Source organism: Dendropsophus ebraccatus, chromosome 14 (assembly GCF_027789765.1).
Source record: "Dendropsophus ebraccatus isolate aDenEbr1 chromosome 14, aDenEbr1.pat, whole genome shotgun sequence".
NCBI lineage: Eukaryota > Metazoa > Chordata > Amphibia > Anura > Hylidae > Dendropsophus > Dendropsophus ebraccatus.
Window position 1 is genome coordinate 65,141,635 of NC_091467.1, and position 22,785 is coordinate 65,164,419.

The window sequence follows — 22,785 nt, forward strand, 5'->3', positions numbered from 1 at the left end:
AAATGGCGTACAAAAAAAAAATTAATAAAAAATTATCAGGGTGTCACATGTCCCTCTGAATGGTACCGATGGAAACGTCAACTTGTCTTACGCAAATATTTTGGCACCGCAAGGCCTCTGTGACATGGTGTAATGGCTAAAAAAAAACTCAAAATAAAAAAGGCCTCAAAATTCCCCAGTCAGGTGATGCACTGCGGCCACATATGGGGGATTTCTAGAAACATTGGAATAAAGAGAATCAATAGTGAGTTCCATTTCTCGGTTAGTATTTGCTGTGATAGAGGAAAAAATGGATTAAAATGGAATATCTGCCAAAATAATGAAAATTTTAAGTTTCTCCTCCAACCTGCTTAAATTTCTGCGAAACACCTAAAGGGTTAATAAACTTATGAAATGTTACTTTGAATACTTTGAGGGGTGCAGTTATTACAGTGGAGAGATTTATGGGGATAACTAACCTACAGGCCCCACAAATCCAATTCAGAACTAAACTGGTGCCTACAAAAATCAGAATTTGAAATTTTTCTAAAAATTTGAAAAATCGCTGCAAAATATCAAAGTCCTCTAACATCCTAACAAGTAAAAGGACGTTCACCAAAAGACGTCACCATCAAGCAGACATGTTGTAGATGTTGCATTAATAATTAGTTTATTTGATATGACTATTTTTCTTAGAACAAGAGAATTTTGAATATAAAGAAACTTAAATTTTTCAAGTTTTTGCACAAATGTTTTTGTTTTTTTTTACAAAAAAAACTACTGAATTTACTGTTGATAAACTAAACTTTACCACAAACATTAAGAAGAATAGGTCACGAAAAAAAACAAATCTCAGAGTAACCGTGATAGTTAAAAGCATCGCAGAGGTATAACTACATAAAGAGAGACAGGTCAGATTTGAAAAATAGGCCCCGGGCAGTAAGGCCAAAACAAGCTGTGGAGGCAAGGGGTTAACAAAATACAAAAATCTTAGCTTTTTATGTATCTTTTTTTTTTTTTTTTTTTTACTGTGTTCACTGTGCGGTATAAATAATAAAAAAAAAACGGTTCAGGTCTAGAGATGAGCGAACCTCGAGCATGCTGGAGTCCATCCGAACCCGAACGTTCGGCATTTGATTAGCGGTGGCTGCTGAATTTGGATAAAGCCCTAAGGCTATGTGGAAATCATGGATATAGTCATTGGCTGTATCCATGTTTTCCAGACAACCTTAGAGCTTTATCCAACTTCAGCAGCCCCAGCTAATCAAATGCCGAACCTTCGGGTTCGGATGGACTTGAACCCGAACCGGGTTCGCTCATCTCTATTCAGGTCCTTACGGATGTGGCGATACCTAAAAAGTGTATTTATTTGTTATAATTAAAAAAAAAAAAAACGGCAAGATAAAGTGAATATTTTTTGTATTTTTTTTTGGAGGGATGGGAGAGGGTAATTTTTTTTAGTTTTTTTTTTGTTTTTGATTGTCAGATCACTACTATAATTCATTGCACTAGTCACACTAGTGCAGTCAGGAGGGTAACTAGAAATGGCTGGGTAGCAAACCTTTCATTGGGTGCCCCTTCCTTCCTGACTGACCCTAAGCTGCCCACCTTGTGCTGAAAATTCTGACAGTTCAGGGGGCCCAGTGTATTGCAGGAGCAGGCAATGGGCCCCCCTGATGTTGTGGGCCCCGTAGCAACCGCTTTGGCTGCTATAGTGGCAGTTACACCCCTGAGTGCAGTGTACCGAGCCTGTCAGCGTTATACTGACAGGCAATGTATCAGGGTATTTAGGCATCTATGGCAGCCGCCATGAAGACACATCAGCACCAGAGATCCTGTCATCCAAAAGCTGATGAGTATCTCATACAGCACTTGATCTGTCTGTGGCATGTAAAGGGTTAATCTACCAGGAGGGGAGGGAGACAGTATAACGGCAGCGATGATGTCACTGAAGAAGACGACCTATCCCGCAAAAAACCAACAGGAAGATTTACGGCACTGTCTCATAGTGAGATTCTCCATGTTGCCCATAGCAACCAATCACAGCTCAGCTTTCATTTTACCAGAGCAACATAAGAGATGAAAGCTGAGCTCTGGTTGGTTGCTACGGACAACAGCGAGAATCTCACTACAAGACAGCGCCATCAATCTCGCCTCGGTCTTATACAGCTATGTGGATGTGAACGGAAGGAAAAAGGATTCATCTCTGTGAATGGGACATGATGGAAAACGGCAAACTAGTCAGAAACGGGAGGGGTGACGTCTCCGGTAATAAAGGGGTTAGCCACGTACCTGAGCTGCAGAGGACCGTGCGGCAGCTCTGTGGTTACAGGACCTGCGATGATGTCACAGTCATGTGATAAGACAGGGAGAGGGAGGAGTCTAAGGATCACTGATCAGGTGCTGCCTGCAGTGATGTCACGGTCATGTGATCAGTTGGGTGTAAGGGAGGAGATGAAGGACTAGCTGTTATAGGAGCTGTGATGATGTCACAGTCATGTGACAAGGATCACATGATCAGAGTTTACAGGCTGATTTAAAGGGAATGTACCGTCAGGCCTGACCTGAAGCACTGGAGGTGGGCTGACCCACCCCCAGTGGGAGGAAACCCCTGCCCCTCTATGATCCAGCTCCATTGATTCTAATGTGTCATAGAGCAGCGGGGGTTTCCTCCCACTGGGGGTGGGGTCAGCCCACCTCCAGTGCTTCAGGTCTGGCCTGACGGTACATTCACTTTAACAAACCGGTCATAAATTTGTGAATAGAATAATTGCAAAAAAAATTGCGCAAATTCTTCTGGTACTGACCGGACATTGGCCGGAACTTAGACCAAAATGGGCGAAAAATCCAACTATTTACCTAAATATTGGTGCAATATGTGCCCCTAGGTGTGGTAGCAAAGCTGTGTGTCTGTGATATGTATGTATAGCAGTACTGTGTGTGTGCTATGCATGTAGCAGAGCTGTGTCTGGTGATGTGCATGTAGCAGCACTGTCCGTGGAATATGTGTATATAACAGAGCTGTGTGTGGAATATGTGTATATAGCAGAGCTGTGTGTGGAATATGTGTATATAGCAGAGCTGTGTGTGGAATATGTGTATATAGCAGAGCTGTGTGTGGAATATGTGTATATAGCAGAGCTGTGTGTGCTATGCATGTAGCAGAGATGTGTGCATGTGGAATATGTGCATATAGCAGAGCTGTGGAATATGTGCATATAGCAGAGCTGTGAAATATGTGCATATAGCAGAGCTGTGTGTCTGTGGAATATGTGCATATAGCGGAGCTGTGTGTGTGTGTGTGTGGCTCTGCTATGCATATAGCAGAGCTGTGTGTCTGTGGAATATGTGCATATAGCAGAGCTGTGTGTCTGTGGAATATGTGCATATAGCGGAGCTGTGTGTCTGTGGAATATGTGCATATAGCGGAGCTGTGTGTGTGTCTGTGCTATGCATGTAGCAGAGCTGTGTGTGTAATCAGCTGTATGTGAAATCCCATGTAATCTAGCCATGTTAGGTGTGCGTGTAGCAGAGCTGTGTATGTAGTAGCTGTAGGAGATCTGTGTGATCTTCAGGATTGCTGTTTTGTTTCTCTCATTGAGAACAGTTTCTCATGGAGTTATAGACACACATAACCGGACCTGCCAACTGTTTGGACGGCCAAAGAGGGACACTTGTGCTTAATTTTAGGAATTTTTCAGACATTTCTATACATTTTAATTCAATGATGCAATCGCACATACAGGATCTGCTGCAGACTGGTGCATCACACATACAGGATCAGCTGCAGACTGATGCAATTACACATCCAGGATCTGCTGCAGACTGATGCATCACACATACAGGATCAGCTGCAGACTGATGCAATCACACATACAGGATCAGCTGCAGACTGATGCATCACACATACAGGATCAGCTGCAGACTGATGCATCACACATACAGGATCTGCTGCAGAATCATACAGGACCTGCTGCAGACTGATGCATCACACATACAGGATCAGCTGCAGACTGATGCATCACACATACAGGATCTGCTGCAGACTGATGCATCACACATACAGGATCTGCTGCAGACTGATGCATCACACATACAGGATCTGCTGCAGAATGATGCATCACACATACAGGATCTGCTGCAGAATGATGCATCACACATACAGGATCTGCTGCAGACTAATGCAATCACACATACAGGATCAGCTGCAGACTGATGCATCACACATACAGGATCTGCTGCAGACTGATGCAATCACACATACAGGATCAGCTGCAGACTGATGCATCACACATACAGGATCAGCTGCAGACTGATGCATCACACATACAGGATCAGCTGCAGACTGATGCATCACATATACAGGATCAGCTGCAGACTGATGCATCACACATACAGGATCAGCTGCAGACTGATGCATCACACATACAGGATCTGCTGCAGACTGATGCATCACACATACAGGATCTGCTGCAGACTGATGCATCACACATACAGGATCTGCTGCAGAATGATGCATCACACATACAGGATCTGCTGCAGACTAATGCAATCACACATACAGGATCAGCTGCAGACTGATGCATCACACATACAGGATCTGCTGCAGACTGATGCAATCACACATACAGGATCAGCTGCAGACTGATGCATCACACATACAGGATCAGCTGCAGACTGATGCATCGCACATACAGGATCAGCTGCAGACTGATGCATCACACATACAGGATCAGCTGCAGACTGATGCATCACATATACAGGATCAGCTGCAGACTGATGCATCACACATACAGGATCTGCTGCAGATTGATGCAATCACATATGAAAAGTGTGTGTGACATGATCTGTGAAATCGGACATAATGTCACATGATTCATCTAAGTATAAGAATTTATAAGATCCATCGTGCACCACATAATAGAATTATATGCAAGTTTAGGTCTATTATACAGTAAATATACAGACACTTTCTAGAGCTATTTAAACGTTTGTGAATGCAAATCTAATTCCTAGGTCAAAAAGAGGGACATGTAAGGGTCAAAGAGGGACGTGGGTCAAAAGTAGGGACTGTCCCTCCAAAAGAGGGACACTTGGCAGGTATGCCTAATATACACAGTGTCACGTAAAATCAGATGTGTTCACATACATATATGTAAAGGAGAACAAATACGGTATGCTGTTCTTATTCAAGTAACTTACATCACTGTACTGTTTTTCTCCCTCATAGATCTAATCATTTCCTGGTTTTCTCTGTGAACTGTGACCCTGGTGTTGCCAAGCAACAGTACACACAGTTTAGACCTCTTTGACAGATCCCTCCCTCTGTCAGGGTCACATGAGACATGGGGGGCCAATAGTTATTGAGGGGTTTTCCCGCTCAGGAGACTATTGTTAAAGAAATAAAGGCAATCCAGCCATCTTGCCCTGTTTTTAATATCAAGTTGATGCTTAGAGTGGAATGGAAAAATATATTTCTGCTTATGTGATAGTTTTTCTTGTTTACAACTAGAATAAGTGTTTTTGCAAAACCTATGCTTTGTCAGCCACCTTGTGAGCCCCTCCCAAGAATTGTTGCACGTACATCTCAATATGGTGGAAGATAAGAAAATGTGCTCCTTGCCCAGGATTCAAGCTCCAGGATTGGTGCAACCACCTCACATGGACATTTTAAACATTATAAAAACCCAGTATTGTTATCGGATTGGAGCGCGCTGACTTGCATACATGAAGTGCACGTCTGTATGTCATATTATTGTTATCTTGTTTGAATAATAATAATAATCAACAATTTGGAGCAGCTGTCTCACGTTGTCTTTTTCCACGACAATTTGGTGCCGAAGTACCGGGAATCTGAAAGCGGCAGCGAACGGATGCAGGATCAGGAACCGAGGACGAGGAGACCAGACAATGGCGCCATATCTAGGTGAGAACCTTTGTTTCTCAGTCTGCTCTCCCTCCTCTGATCCCTAATCTCTCTGTTCTGTCGTAAGTACAGATCCTAAGAACCTGAAACAGCTGTGTTAATGTTAAGTGTCCTAACATCTTTGGTTACAAATGTGTGAGTGAATGTGGATATTGGTGTATTAAAACCCACCATATCAGCGTGACAGAGATCCTTTACGGTGTATGAAAGTGCTACTTCAAGACGCCCCTCTACGGAGAAAGCCAGTGGGAGTAGCTAGTATGATAAGTCCTTAGACACGTGTGTTTTCTATCTTCTCAGTTTGTCAAGTAAGCGTTACTAATCCTTGTCTGCTAAAGCGGAGGGACAAAATAGCAGAAGGACAGGTGTTGGTAGGTGCGGGTTTTCCTGGTCTGCCTTGGATGGACAGGACAAGACTCTAGGTACCCCCTAGAAAAACGAGAGCGATTTGATCTTTTGATCACCTCTCGGCTTGTTCCTGACAGCCTCGTGTCACACTGGTTGAGAATCTGCACTTCACTAAGCACTGAAGGGCGCGTCCCAAAGCTGCAGCAGAACTCTGTCTCATGAACAACCAAACTGCTAACTCAGTAAGTCCCTCTCTAGCGTGGTTACATTTGGATGATATAAGAGGGCAAACACTTTTTGGAATCTGCTCCTTGCTGTTTATTATTTGGCTCTTTTGGAAAATTTGGAGGGATCAAAAGCGGGGATACGCTGTTTGGAGGTTTCCCTGACAGCCAATAGCCATATAAATCGCTGGGTAATCGAGAGAGAAGGGTAAGGGTCCCCTCCATCATAGCCGGGCTATGGGCAACGACCTCAGCAAAAGAGGCTGTGTGCCTCAACGAGGCTGTGTGCCTCAACGTAGTAATGGACGTCCAACATCTCCTCCTACCCCAAGGGAGGTGATGAATAAAAAATATGGCAAATGGGTCAGCAAGCATTTACCTAAATGGTGCATGCTGACTAGGGGAATAGATTTGGGGATCCCTAAAGAGGGAACGTTTGAGTTACCCCGCTGGGTTAATCTCTACAAAAATTGTAAATCTAAAATCACAGAGCCAAATGAAACAGCAGCTTGGAGTAGATGGATTGCAGAATCCTATTTGAAAGGTAAAAAAGCCCTAGGTATCTTTCCTGTAGATACAAAGACAGCACAGTCAAGAAAGGAGGGACAGTCTGAGTTAGATACAGAAGAGGCAGAAGGAATAGAACAGCTTGCATTGTCTCTGGTGGAATCCATCATGGATAATACAGGTATCCCTGACTCAAGTATACAGGGCTCCCCAGTAGACACAGCAACTAGACCAAAAGGTCCCACTAGCTCAGCCATGTTATACCCGACTGAGCAATTGAGACCTCCCCTGTATACTGAGTCACCATACTAAGGTGCAATGTGTTAAAGACAGTCACCCTACTGCCGCTTCATGATGACCTGAATGGGGACATTACAGGGCACAGTTGTGAACAGGAGATGGACCTCTTTTACTCTCCTCCCAATTCTGTCCTGGATGTCCCCATCACAGACGCTGAAATAACTCTGTATGTAGATGGGTCAGGAATGCGGAGACCAGAGGGAGGGTTCGCTGCAGGATTTGCTGTTGCAGATGACACCTCCATTCTGTACTCTGAATCCCTTGATCCTAGCATATATTCTGCCCAAAGTGCAGAGTTACCTGGCCTGATCAGGGCATGTGAATTGGCAGAGGGAAGGACTGTGTATATGTATATGTATATGTGTGTACACCGACTCCTGCTATGCATATGGAGTCCTCCATGACATTGTTTTTTTGTGGGCACATAGAGGTTTCTTAACCTCTAGTGGAAAGGTAGTGAAACATGCGGACCTCATACAGGATCTGCTAGAGAAGGTGAAGCTCCCTAAAGCTGTAGCTGTAATCAAGTGCCAGGCACATCAGCGAACACAAGACCCTGTAACCAGGGGCAACAACAGAGCAGATGAAGCAGCCAAACAGGCAGCAGTCATGCTTCTGCGAGAGTCCAATCCAAGTACAGAGAACCTGACAATGGATGCTCTAATACAGCTCCAAAAGCAAACAGGACCCCTAACTCTTAGCAAATGGGGGAAAGCTGGCTGCAAACCACAACATGACGTTTGGAAACATGGGGATGGTCGATTGTGTGCACCCCCAGTGTTATATCCAATTTTAGCTACTATATCTCATCTCCCCTCCCATGTTTCCAAAGGGGGAATGATTGGTGGTGTTAACAGATTTTGGTTTGCACCAGGCTTCCCACAGTTTGCAATGGATTGGTGTAGGAAATGTATGATCTGTGCCAAACATAATCCAGGAAAAATGACCAAGGTTGAGATGAAACATCTTGTAAAAACCTGACTACCCGTTCCAGAGGTTACAAATAGACTACATACAACTACCTAAGTGTGGTACCTATGAGTATGTCCTGCTATGTGTGGACATGTTTTCCTCCTGGATTGAGGCGTGGCCTGTTTCCAAGGCGACAACTCAGATCACGGCGAGGAAGCTAATTTCTGAGATAGTCTGCAGGTACGGCCTACCTGAGACATTAGAGTCTGACCGAGGGACTCACTTTACAGGACAAGTGTTTGCAGACGTCCTGAAAGGGTTGCAAATCAACCAGCATCTGCATACACCGTACCACCCACAATCATCAGGGAAGGTAGAAAGAGCAAATGGCGTTCTGAAAAATAAAATAGCCAAGATCTGTGAGCAAACTAAGCTGACCTGGGTACAAGCCTTACCCTTAGCTCTGTTTGCAATGCGGCATACCCCAAAGGGAAAGCATGGTCTCTCAGCATATGAAATTTTATATGGAAGGCCACCGCTTACAGGCCTTTTCTTTCCACAAGAGCTGCATGGACAATATGCTTCTTTAACTGATTATGTTGTTCAGCTCCACAAACAACTGACTAACTTGCATGGAAAAGTTTTCTCTTCTTTACCAGATCCAGAGCAAACAACAGGAATTCATCACCTGCAGCCCGGAGACTGGGTGGTGATAAGAAGATACGTGAGAAAACATCTGGAACCCCGATTTGATGGCCCATACCAGGTGCTGCTGACTACACCCACCTCAGTCAAGGTGGGAGGGAAGCCAAACTGGATACACGCTTCCCATTGTAAGAAAGTTACTTTTCAGGTCAGCGACGATAACCTGTACCAAAAGGGTGAGGCCATTGGGGAAGAGGAAGACTAACAAACTACTAACATGCAGTTACTGTTCAGTTTGCTGTTGTCCTACCTATTATTTTGTGTTTTGTACTTTCATGTGCGGGTGAGAGGAGAGAAGCAGAAGAACTCCATCTGGCTTCTACACCAACAGACAGCCAAACAGCTGAATGTCACCGACTGCTGGATCTGCTCTCATATCCCTGCCACCCACAGAGGAATCCCTTTAATTGGTGTACCAATATCAATGAATGATTTAAATCTCACAGACTATAGCTATGATGTCCAAATAGATGTAGACCACACAACTCACAATGCTCTCTCAGACCAAGGAACATACTTAGAAATTGTTGGCCTAATATCTCCACCCACTATATGCTTAGGCCCTATGTATATAAATCACGTAGCCAAGATTAAAGGCCGACAAGTGGGGTTACCTGAGGTACATGTGGGAAAAACAGATTGTGAGAATGCCACCTTGATATTTATCATGGAGTATAATGATGCTACATGTAACCGGCAGCATGCCAACTGTAATAGCCTATGTTTCTGCCCAACTCTAAAAGCTTCTTGTGCCCCCAGGTGCGCCTGTCCTGAACAAACAGATGCTGATGACTGGAGTTGTAAAACGCAAGTGCACAGAAATATGGTATGGTTTCAAAGCTGGCTGGGAAATCATGGTAGGATGATTCCTAAGGTGCTGAAACAAGGGCTCTATTATATTTGTGGCAACAGGGCCTACTCCTGGCTGCCAATGGGAGCATGGGGGGACTGCACTATAGGAAGAGTTGTTCCAGCCATTAGACCACAATCTAATATCATTTTCTGAAAAATTCACAAGGGGACTTAGATATAAGAGAGAGTTATTCACCTCAGCTGATAAAGCTTGGATGTGGTTCCCTTTTTGGATGGGCTGGGGAATTGAGCTAGCAAATAAGTTAAATAAGTATGCCAGTATTATGGATGGAATTATTAATGAAACCACAAGTTCTATCCATGCCCTTAATGAAGAATTGGCCCAAGTTAGAAAAGTAGCCTTACAAAATAGAATGGCTCTTGATTATTTGTTGGCCATAGAGGGGGGAACATGTGCTATTATAGGGGAAGAGTGTTGTACCTGGATAGAAGATGCCCATGACCCCATAGAGACACACAGTGGTGGTGATAGGATTGATTTTAATACTTCTCATAAATTGGAAATTTCTAATGTGTTGTGTTTCTCGTTGCAGTAAAGGTGTGGATACGTCCATCCCTCAAAAAGGATAATACAGCTTCAGGGATGACCGTCCGATAGCCCAAGTTCGACTGCTCGTCTCTGCTAAAGACCCTCGGCTGTTTGTGAGACGAGTGGAAGACATCATCCCTGAATCAGGGTCCCACAGGTGCACAGGCATGCGGCCCAGAGCACGGCAAAACCGATGCAGAGTCCATAGGCTTTGTAAATCCTGTGACCCAGCTCAGGCCCCATGGTGGTGCATCTCTGGAAGTTGCTGTTATTATCCATTTAGTTAGAAATATATTTCTGTGTGTGCTTCAATAAAATATATCTTCATACTTAGAGGAAATGGTCACTAATAGATGGTTGGGAATGGATAGAGTATCCCATGTTATATGCAGCTTATCTGTATATACCATGCCCCTACCGACTGTCTCAGGGGTCATTTCCGGATAGGAAGGATGTTAGTCAGGAACGAGAAACGCATATATATATAAAAAAAAAAAAAGAAAAAAAGAAAATATATGTGATAATGATATTATCAAAAGGGTGAGAATTGTTAAAGAAATAAAGGCAATCCAGCCATCTTGCCCTGTTTTTAATATCAAGTTGATGCTTAGAGTGGAATGGAAAAATATATTTCTGCTTATGTGATAGTTTTTCTTGTTTACAACTAGAATAAGTGTTTTTGCAAAACCTATGCTTTGTCAGCCACCTTGTGAGCCCCTCCCAAGAATTGTTGCACGTACATCTCAATATGGTGGAAGATAAGAAAATGTGCTCCTTGCCCAGGATTCAAGCTCCAGGATTGGTGCAACCACCTCACATGGACATTTTAAACATTATAAAAACCCAGTATTGTTATCGGATTGGAGCGCGCTGACTTGCATACATGAAGTGCACGTCTGTATGTCATATTATTGTTATCTTGTTTGAATAATAATAATAATCAACAATTTGGAGCAGCTGTCTCACGTTGTCTTTTTCCACGACACTATATAGCCACTCCCCTGTAGTTACCTCTTCCTCTTTGATGATTCGGAGGCAAACTGTCCCTCCCTCGGTTTGTTGTTCAAAAAAAGAGAAAAAAGAATTTAATAATACATAAAATACAAAAAAAAAATATATAAAGAGATGTGATTTGTTATAACGTTTATGCCATCTTTGTAATTGCATTCTTCTTAAAGGGGAAGTCTGGCCATAGCCAACTGCTAACATGTGGCGGGGGAAGGGGAGAAAACAACAGAGGTTGCTTACCTCTCCCCGTGCCCGCAATGCATCGATGGACATACTCCAGGATATCCACCAGAAGGTATGATGATGGACAGCCTGGTCAGCCAATCAGTGAGTAGAGCCGCGTCCCACCCCAGTCACTGACTGGCTGAGCGGGATGTCCATTATCCAGGTCGTGACATTGACAGCCCGACGAGAGCTTGATGTGGGTCCCGGAGCTGCCATCCATCGTTGCAAAGGCACGGGGAGAGGTGAGTTAAAGGGGTACTCCAGCAGGGGGGGGGGCACGGTTCCAGCGGTGGGTCCTGCATCCCACTGGAGTACCCCTTTAACATTATTTGTTATGGTCCCCTCGTGCCCTGTGGTTTCTAAAAAAATAAAAATAAAAAATGTTTATTATTTTTACCAGCAGCTAATTAGTTAATTATGGCCGTCACTACATTGAAAATCTGAAAATCTGCTGCGAGAATGCAGGGCTATAGACTATAATGGTACTGAGTATGACACTGGTTTGCTGCGGAACTGGCAGCGTGAAATCCCCTGCAAACTCATTACATGTGAACACACTCTAAGGCAGGGATGGGGATTGTTCAGCCCACCAGCTGTTTCGGAACTACAATTCCTATCATGCCTCGCTTTGGCTGTCCAGGCATGATGGGCAGTGGCGGATTAAATGTACCCTGGGCCCCGGGCTGTCCACCCAACCTGCCCCCCCCCCCCCCAGTCAATCCGTCCACATAATAATCCACTACTGCCCCCCATGCTGCCCCCAATAAACACTGCCTGTCTCCCCTCCCTGCTGGACCCAATAAACATAATGTTTGGTCCCTTGCTGCTACCCCTAGTAAGCATTGTCCACCCCACCTCCGCTGCCCCCAATAAACATATTGCCACTTGTTCACCCGATGTTGCCCCCAATAAACATATTGCCACCTGGTTTCCTGCTGTTGCCCCCCCCCCCCAGGTCACAGCTGCACAGAGGTTGTCAGGAGAGGAGGGGGCTGATCTTATAGGGGAGGTCACAGGGTCACAGCAGCACAGAGGATGTCAGGAGAGGAGGGTGCTGATCTTATAGGGGAGGTCACAGCAGCACAGAGGATGTCAGGAGAGGAGGGTGCTGATCTTATAGGGGAGGTCACAGCAGCACAGAGGATCTCAGGAGAGGAGGGTGCTAATCCTATTATAGATGGTCCCCCTCTTCCCCCCTCATAGATGGTCCCCCTCCTTCCTCTCCCCTCCTTATAGATGATCCCCCTCCTCCCTCTTCCCTCCTTATACATGGTCTCCCTCTCCCCTCCTTATAGATGGTCCCCCTCCTCCCTCTCCCCTCCTTATAGATGGTCCCCCTTTCCCCCCCTCATAGATGGTCCCCCTCTTCCCTCTCCCCCCCTTATAGATAGTACACCCCCCCCCCCGTGCACAGCAGATATCACACAAAAAGAAAAAAAAAAAAACACAACTCACCTGCCATCCGTTCCCCCATCGAGCCTCTCGCCTCCTGGTCTGTCCCCGACCGGGGGTGTCCCGTCCTATCCCCAGCAGCGCGCGCATCAGAGAGCTCCCCGTGCACCGGAAGTCACAGCCACAGGCGCATGGGAAGCTCTCTGATGCGCTCGCTGCCGGGGATAGGACGGGACACCCCCGGCTCAACATTCCCCATGGAACCTTTGGCCCCCCTATGGCTATTTTCCCACACAGTGGGAGAGATTTATCAAACATGGTGTAAAGTGAGACTGGCCCAGTTGCCCCTAGCAACCAATCAGATTCCACCTTTCATTTTCCAAAGAGTTAGTGAGGAATGAGAGGTGGAATCTGATTGGTTGCTAGGGGCAACTGAGCCAGTGTCACTTTACACCATGTTTGATAAATCTCCCCCATGGTCTCCTGTGCCTTCCCATGGAGTCAGTATAGGATTCATGATATAAAATTCCCCTCACACTCATTGACCACCAGCCCCCTCCCCACACACCTCCAGACAATAAACATTGCTCAAAAATAAAGGGAACACTAATGCTGCGTTTACACGGAACGATTATCATTTGAATTTCCGCAATAATGATCGGATTTGAGCAATAATTGTTCCGTGTAAACACAGCAAATGATCAAGTGACGAGTGAGAAATCGTTCATTTTGGGTTTTCAGCATGTTCTCAAATCATGGTTGGTCGTTTGCTAAAAATTTACAGATCGTCTTTCAAAGATTCACCCTATGGTCTGATGGGCTTAAGCCATCTTAAAAACTATCGCAATTTTCTCCGTCTCAACGCTGATCGTTATAAAAACCAAATCATTGCTTTAAAATCGTTAAACGATCAATTGGGCGAATTATCGCTCCGTGTAAACGCAGCATTAAACAACACAATATAACTCCAAGTAAATCAAATGTCTGTGAGATCAAACTGTCCACCTATTTTGCGTTTACACGTAACGATTATCATTCGAATTTTCGGCATAACGATCGCATTTGAGCGATAATCATTCCGTGTAAACACAGCAAGCGATCAAGCGACAAGCAAAAAATCGTTCATTTTGATCTTTCAACATGTTCTCGTATCATCGTTCGTCGTTCGCTAAAAATTCGCAGATCGCTTCGTGTAAACAGTCATTCAAAGATTCACCCTATGTGAAAGATGGGCTTAAGCGATCTTATCGCAATAACAATTTTTCTGCAGGTTCTGCAGGTGGGGACCTAAGACCACTTCTCAGTCCCTTTGCTTTCTGGCAGATTTTTTGGTCACTTTTGAATGTTGGTGGTGCTTTACACTCATGGTAGCATCAGACAGACTCTACAACCCACACAAGTGGCTCAGGTAGCGCAGCTCATCCATGATGGCACATCAATGCGAACTGTGGCAAGAAGGCTTGCTGTGTTGGTCAGCGTAGTGTCCAGAGGCGCTACCAGGAGATGTGGAGGAGTCCGTAGGAGGGCAACAACCCAGCAGCAGGACCGCTTCCTCCGCCTTTGTGCAAGGAGGAACAGGAGGGGCACTGCCACAGCCTTGCAAAATGACCTCCAGCAGGCAACAAATGTGCATGTGTCTGCACAAATGGTTAGAAATCGACTCCATAAGGATGGTATGAGGGCCCAACGTCCACAGATCGGGGGTTATGCTCACGGTTTAACACCGTGCAGGATGCTTGGCATTTGCCAGAGAACAGCAGAATTGGCAAATTCCCCAATGGCGCCCCCTGTGCTCCTCACAGATGAAAACCGATTCACACTGAGCACATGTGACAGAGTCTGGAGACGCCGCGTAGAGCGATCAGTTGCCTGCAACGTCCTTCAGCGTGAGCGGTTTAGCAGTGGGTCAGTAATGGTGTGGGGGTGGCATTTCTTTGGGGGGGGGGGGGGCCGCACAGTCCTCCATGTGCTCGCTAGAGGTAGCCTGACTGCCATTAGGTACCGAGATGAGATCCTCAGAGCCCTTGTGAGACCATACGCTGGTGCGCTGGGCCCTGGGTTCCTCCTAATGCAGGACAATACTAGACCTCATGTGGCTGGAGTGTGTCAGCAGTTGCTGCAAGATGAAGGCAGTGAAGCTATGGACTGGCCGCCTGATCCCCAGACCTGAATCCCATTCCCGGGGACATCATGTCTCGCTCCATCCACCAACGTCACGTTGCAGCACAGGCTGTCCAGGAGGTGGCGGATGCTTTAGTCCAGGTCTGGGAGGGGATCCCTCAGGAGACCATCCGCCACCTCATCAGGAGTATGCCCAGGTGTTGTAGAGAGGTCGTACAGGTACGGGGGGGCCACACACAATACTTAGCCTCATTCTGACTTGTTTTAAGCACATCACATCAAAGCTGGACTAACACCAACAAGTACTTAAGCTGCTGTGTTTCTGCTGCTGGCACCACTAACTGGTCTGCTCTTCGGGAACTGTGTACTGTTGCTGATTCTTAAAGGGCCAGTGCACATACTCCTAATTTGCCCCCCAGCACCACCTGTGCTTCCATACGGCCCATAGTGAAGGTGCGCTGAATCTGATCCTTTTATTGATATAAGTTTTCATAGCAAATAATTGTCAATGATGGAAACAATAGGCTTCAAGCACATAGATATTTATTTACATACGCTTCCTCCCAGTGTAAACTCTTGGATGTTGAACATATCTTGATCCATTTGAAATCATTCTCCACATTCTGAAAATGAAAATGGCTTCTCCAATGTGTGAGTTTTTTGATGGTCAACAAGACTTGATTCTTGAGTAAAACATTTTCCACATTCCGCACATAAAAATGGCTTCGCGTCTGTGTGAATTTTTTGATGTCTAACAAGATTGGATTTCTGGATAAAACATTTTTTACATTCTAAACATGAAAAAGGCTTCTCTCCCGAGTGATTTCTCATATGTATAACAAGATCGGACTTCTGGATAAAACATTTCTCACATTCTAAACATGAAAATGGCTTCTCCCCTGTATGACTTTTCTTTTCGTGTTTGACGAGATTTGACTTGTGTAGAAAAATTTTCCCACATTCTGAACATGAAAATTGCTTCACACCTGTGTGAATTTTTTGATGTCTAAGAAGATCGGATTTCTGTGCAAAAGATCTTACACATTCTGAGCATACAAATGGTTTTGCTCCCGTATGACTTCTCATATGTGTAATAACATCGGATTTCTGTCTAAAACATTTCCCACATTCTGAACATGAAAATGGTTTTTCGCCCGTGTGGATTTTTTGATGTCTAACAAGACTTTTCTTGAGGAGAAACCATTTGTCACATTCTGAACATGAAAATGGACTTTCCCCTGTGTGTATTCTATAATGTTTAACAAGGTTTGATTTCTCTGAAAAACGTTTTCCACATTCAGAACATGAAAATGGCATTTCCCCTGTGTGAACTCTCTGATGTTTAACAAGCTTTGATTTCTCTGTGAAACATTTGCCGCATTCATCACATGAATATGGCTTCTCCCCTGTGTGAGTTCTTTGATGGTCAACCAGGTTTGATTTTCTTGTAAAACATTTCCCACATTCTAAGCATGAAAAAGGCTTTTCCCCTGTGTGAATTCTCTGATGGTTAACAAGACTTGATCTAACACTAAAACACGTCCCACATTCTGAACAGGAATATGGCTTTGCCCCTGTATGAGATCTCTGATGCCTAGCAAGATCTGATTTCTGGATAAAACATTTTCCACACTCTAAACAGGAAAATGGCCTCAATCCTGTGTGACCTTTCTTATGTGTAACAAGATTGGATTTCTGGGTAAAACATTTCCCACATTCTGCACATGAATATGGCTTCTCCCCAGAGTGAATTCTCAGATGTCTAACAAGATCTGATTTATCTGTAAAACATTTTCCACATTCTGAACATGAAAATGGCTTCTCTTTTGTGTGAGCTCTTTCTGTAATGCCTTTTTTGTGACTTTTGTTTTGGTTAACAGTCTGTGATGCAACAATATCAGATGATAGCTCTCCGCTGTGAAAGGCTGAGATGGCAGCATACTCTTCATATGTATCTTGTGTGATACCCTGATCATCTGCTTTAAAATCCAAAGTGATCTGATCTCCTTTTGCGCCCCTAGTACAGTCATCTGCAAAGTATACAACTGGTTTGATTATTTTTGAATATAACTGTACATTTACGACAATACCCTATAACACTTATACATCTCTAAACAAATTACAGGGCATGTAGCAGAGTTCTAACTAGGGAGCAGATTTTAAGGGATGCCCCTGGTGGTCAGCTTTAAAGAGACTCTGTCAGTAGCTACATGGTGTCCTATCTCAGGCTAGCATAAAGTAGTAACAGAGAAGCTGAACAGAATGACGTATCACTTACATTGTTCTCTGCAACTGATCCAGAGATCTCCTGCTGTATAACATGGACAATAAGTAGTCCTCTCCATTATGTGCGTGAGCTCAGTAGTCCTGGATATTCATGAGAAGCAGAAAACTCAGTCCCCCAGCTGCTGTTTTACAGTTATCTATCCATGCTGTATATAGGCAGACAGCTGTCAATCAGCAGCTGGAGGGCGGGGGGGGGGGGGGGGGGGGGGGGAGGGGTGTGGCAAGTATCCTATTCTACTGCATATAAGGAGAATGGTTGAACAGAATGATGTCAGTAATACACCGATCTGTTCAGCATTTCTGACATTAGTTTATGCTGCCCTCATTTAAGGTGGACTAAACCTAGTGACCGATTCCCTTTAAGTACCACAAGGTGCTATGAAATTTGCTGCGTGACGATCCCCAGACATGTTCATGGGATGGCAGAGGTAGTCATGATATATATTCTTAGTGATGTCCGTGCAGCCCTTGCCTAATAAGTGTACAATAATAAACTGTTACATAATTCTCCAATTCTCTGATGTCCTGCTAGCCTCGGCCCGCTCCCCCCCAGTATCTTAAGTGACAGAGAAATCAGCGGGACAGTGCCGCAGCCAGTAATTGGCTTACCGGGCTGTCACTTCAGACACTGTGGGAAACGAGACAAAGCTAGTGGGACATGTTTTTTATTTACAGTCATCAGCCGTCAGCCGCGCATTGCTATAACATGTGGCGATGTGTGCCTGATGGCCTGTGATTTTAGGTCAGCATTAGAGATGAGCGAACCTCGAGCATGCAGTCCATCCGAACCCGAACGTTCGGTATTTGATTAGCTGGGGCTGCTGAACTTGGATAAAGCTCTAAGGTTGTCTGGAAATCATGGATATAGTCATTGGCTGTATCCATGTTTTCCAGACAACCTTAGAGCTTTATTCAAGTTCAGCAGCAGCCACTAATCAAATACCGAACGCTCTGGTTCGGATGGACTCTAACCCAAACCCGGTTGGCTCATCTCTAGTCAGGATTAAAAAACACGCTCAGCCAATGATCGTTGTCTACATTACATGGAGCGATGATCTGCCGAACCGACCTGATTCTGCAGATTATCGCTCCATGTATTAGGGCCCTTAGTTACAGCTAGTATATTTAGTGGCTACCACTCACCTATAGGAACGTCCTCTGCACACGGCTCATCATCGCTCATGTACATCTCTTCTTTTATTATTATGGTTGTAACATTAATATCATTCAGGTCTATGCTTTCATTGAAAAGCTGTGGATGAAATGTAGTAAAAGTGAACACAGTCATATAGAATGTTCTAGAGAACTAGAAAAGACCATAACTTAAAGGGCTTGCTCAGGCTTAGAAAACCACGGCCACTATTTTCCAGAAACAGCACCACTGTTTATCTGACAGATTTCTGAAGCCAAAGCCAGGAATGGATTTGAAAAGAGGAGAAATCTCAGTATTTCCTTTTTGGCCTGTTCTCTGTTAATAGTCTGGTCCTGGCTTTGGCTTCAAAAATCTGTCAGATAAATCACTCTGTGTAAAGGCACCGTAATCCTCAATTCGGATGTGGTTTTGCAGCTTTTGCAGCCATTAAAGTGAATACAGCTGAAATGGGGGCAGGGGTGGCGCTGTTTTTACAAGAAAGTAGCTGTATGGGGACGGCAGGTAGGAGAGATAACTGACGGCAGGGCGATCTATCAGCCGTCAGTTATTGTAGATATATAGCCACTAAAGATGAGCGAACCTGGAGCATGCTCGAGTCGATCCGAACCTGAACAGCGGTGGCTGCTGAAGTTGCATAAAGCCCTAAGGCTATGTGGAAAACATGGATATAGTCATTGGCTGTATCCATGTTTTCCAGACAACTTTAGAGCTTTATCCAAGTTCAGCAGCCCCCGCTAATCAAATACCGAACGTTCGGATCGACTTGAACCCGAACCCGGTTCGCTCATCTCTAATAGCCACCTTTAATGTGTTCACTTCTCTTCCGCAGACCACAGGGAAGACATCATGGAGCCCCATCTCCAGCTACCTGATCATCCTGGGAGACATTGTGATTCTCTTCTGGACAATCCTGAGGAAGAAGAGGACGGGGACATCTCTCTGGTGTTGTTCTCTTACTGGATGTGACTGTAGGGAACACATAGAGAGACTGACTCCATTCTGTATATAGGGAGAAATAACGGCGGGGTGTATGTAGTCCTGTCTATTACCTGGTGATGGGAGGGGCGGCTGATCCTCCATCATGGCCTCCTTGTACTGATCCTTGTGTCCTTCTACATACTCCCACTCCTCCATGGAGAAATAGAGCGCCACGTCCTGACACCTTATAGGAACCTGACACACACAATGATCACACAGTCATCCCCCCCATCCCTTCATAGCCTTCCTGTATAATGTCCCAGCATTCCCAGCAGCCTCCTCACCTCTCCAGTCAGCAGCTCCACCATCTTGTTGGTGAGTTCTAGGATCTTCTGCTCATTGATTTCCTCATGTATCAGGGGGTGAGGTGGGGGCCCCGGGATTGGGCTCAGGGTTCTTCCCCATCCTTCACACACAGGGGCCCCACAGCGCCCACTAGAGGTCTTCTTCACCACTGTGTAATCCTGGTTATGGAGATACAGTAATACATCTCACTACATACATTCCCAGAATCCCTGTCACCTCTCCAGTCATATCCATCTGTTATTACATAGAGAAGAGTGGTGTCATGTGACATCACTCCCAGAATCCCCATCACCTCTCCAGTCATATCCATCTGTTATTACATAGAGAAGAATGGTGTCATGTGACATCACTCCCAGAATCCCCCTCACCTCTCCAGTCATATCCATCTGTTATTACATAGAGAAGAATGGTGTCATGTGACATCACTCCCAGAATCCCCCTCACCTCTCCAGTCATATCCATCTGTTATTACATAGAGAAGAATGGTGTCATGTGACATCACTCCCAGAATCCCCCTCACCTCTCCAGTAAGCTGGAATAGTATCTCTAGGGTGAGATTTATTATCCTCTCCGCCATCTTGTCCCTGTCCCGATCCATCCTTGTTGGGTCAGTCAGGAAATTGTCTTATATAGAATATAGTCAGTGAGAGGATCTTATATTGTAGGAACCTGAATGGAATGAAAAGGAGACAATGTAAAAAGCATATAAAATCCAAATTAAAAAACCCCCACTAACTGATAATAACAGTAATCGGGCTGATATATATATTTACATCTATTCCATCTCAGCCTCATTTACTTTAGTGGAACTGACCTGCAATAACACATACAACCTGAGGACTTGTGTAGCGCTGTCTTTGGAAGAAAGCATCTGTGTTTCCGAATCTGCATAACCCCTTTAAGACTAGATGACTGGTTTCAGCACCTCACAGGATCTGCTGCGCCCTCCAGTGGCCGCTCTGGTGATGACTCCACACTGAGGTTCTGTCCTTTTACTCCCAGGTCCTGGGCCTCCTGGAGCTCACTGCTGATTGGCTGCAGGATGTAGGTGACTTCTGATTGGTTGCTGGTGGCTAACAGACATACAGCCTGGCCAGTGAAGGGGAGATAGCCACCTCTACCAGTGACCCCTGTACTGATGGGTCTGGTGACAGAATCTCTACATCCCTGACCTGCACAGCTGCTGTGGGCTTCTAGATGTAGGACCTTCATGATGTCATGGTCATGTGATCAGTCACATGTGTGGGAGGAGTCAGAGACCAGTCTGGCTTTACACAGCTCCGCATAGCAGATTCTATACACACAGCTCTGCACCGCGCACTCTATATACACACAGCTCTGCACAGCACGCTCTATACACACAGCTCTGCACCGCACTCTATATACACACAGCTCTGCACAGCACGCTCTATACACACAGCTCTGCACCGCACTCTATATACACACACAGCTCTGCACAGCACGCTCTATACACACACAGCTCTGCACCACACGCTCTATACACACACAGCTCTGCACCACACGCTGTATACACACAGCTATGCACCGCACGCTCTATACACACACAGCTCTGCACCGCACACTCTATACACACACAGCCCTGCACCGCACTCTATATACACACACCGCTCTGCACAGCACGCTCTATACACACAGCTCTGCACCGCACGCTCTATACACACAGCTCTGCACCGCACGCTCTATACACACAGCTCTGCACCGCACGCTCTATACACACAGCTCTGCACCACACGCTCTATACACACACAGCTCTGCACCACACGCTGTATACACACAGCTATGCACCGCACTCTATACACACACAGCTCTGCACCACACGCTCTATACACACAGCTCTGCACCACACGCTCTATACACACACAGCTCTACACCACACGCTCTATACACACACAGCTCTGCACCGCACACTCTATACACACACAGCTCTGCACCGCACACTCTATACACACACAGCTCTGCACTGCACGCTCTATACACACACAGCTCTGCACCTCATACTCTATACACACATAGCTCTGCACCGCACTCTATATACACACACAGCTCTTCACCGCACGCTCTATACACACACAGCTCTGCACTGCACGCTCTATACACACACAGCTCTGCACCACACGCTCTATACACATACAGCTCTGCACCGCACTCTATATACACACAGCTCTGCACTGCACGCTCTATACACACATAGCTCTGCACAACACGCTCTAAACACACACAGCTCTGCACCGCACACTCTATACACACACAGCCCTGCACCGCACGCTCTATACACACACAGCTATGCACCGCACGCTCTATAAACACACAGCCCTGCACCGCATCCTCTTTCTCCCTGTGGTGGGGCGGTTGTCGTCTGCCTTATAGGGGTTTTTGCCTTCCCTGGATCAACACAGTAGGATTTCCTTTGGTTGAACCTGATGGACTTGTCTTATTTCAACCCTTTTTACTATGTTACTATGTTACACAGCTCTGCACCGCACTCTATATACACACACACACAGCTCTGCACCGCACTCTATATTACACACACAGCTCTGCACCCCGCACACTCTATACACACACAGCTCTGCACCACATTCTATATACACACACAGCTCTGCACCACACACGCTCTCTACACACACAGCTATGCACCATATGCTCTATACACACAGCTCTGCACCACACGCTCTATACACACACAGCTCTGCACCGCACGCTCTATACACACACAGCTCTGCACCACACGCTCTATACACACACAGCTCTGCACCACACGCTCTATACACACACAGCTCTGCACCGCACGCTCTATACACACACAGCTCTGCACCGCACGCTCTATACACACAGAGCTTTGCATCGCACGCTCTATACACACACAGCTCTGCACCACATCCTCTATACACACACAGCTCTGCACCCCCCACTCTATATACACACACAGCTCTGCACCACACACTCTATACACACACAGCTCTGCATCACACATGCTCTATACACACAGCTC

At 45.5% G+C, this 22,785-nt stretch overlaps 1 protein-coding gene across 1 annotated transcript in view; it reads right to left on the reverse strand.

The window, feature by feature from the left end:
- Window positions 1-20,986, reverse strand: part of LOC138771907 (uncharacterized) — a 61,025-nt gene extending 40,039 nt beyond the window's left edge. Inside the window, 9 exon segments of the mRNA XM_069951909.1 lie at window positions 6,077-6,135; window positions 8,825-8,884; window positions 15,670-17,079; window positions 18,479-18,587; window positions 19,357-19,454; window positions 19,538-19,661; window positions 19,751-19,930; window positions 20,293-20,441; window positions 20,587-20,986. Coding sequence (XP_069808010.1) covers window positions 6,077-6,135; window positions 8,825-8,884; window positions 15,670-17,079; window positions 18,479-18,587; window positions 19,357-19,454; window positions 19,538-19,661; window positions 19,751-19,930; window positions 20,293-20,370 — 2,118 coding nt within the window. The 5' untranslated portion in view covers window positions 20,371-20,441; window positions 20,587-20,986.
- Between the last annotated feature and the right edge of the window lie 1,799 nt (window positions 20,987-22,785).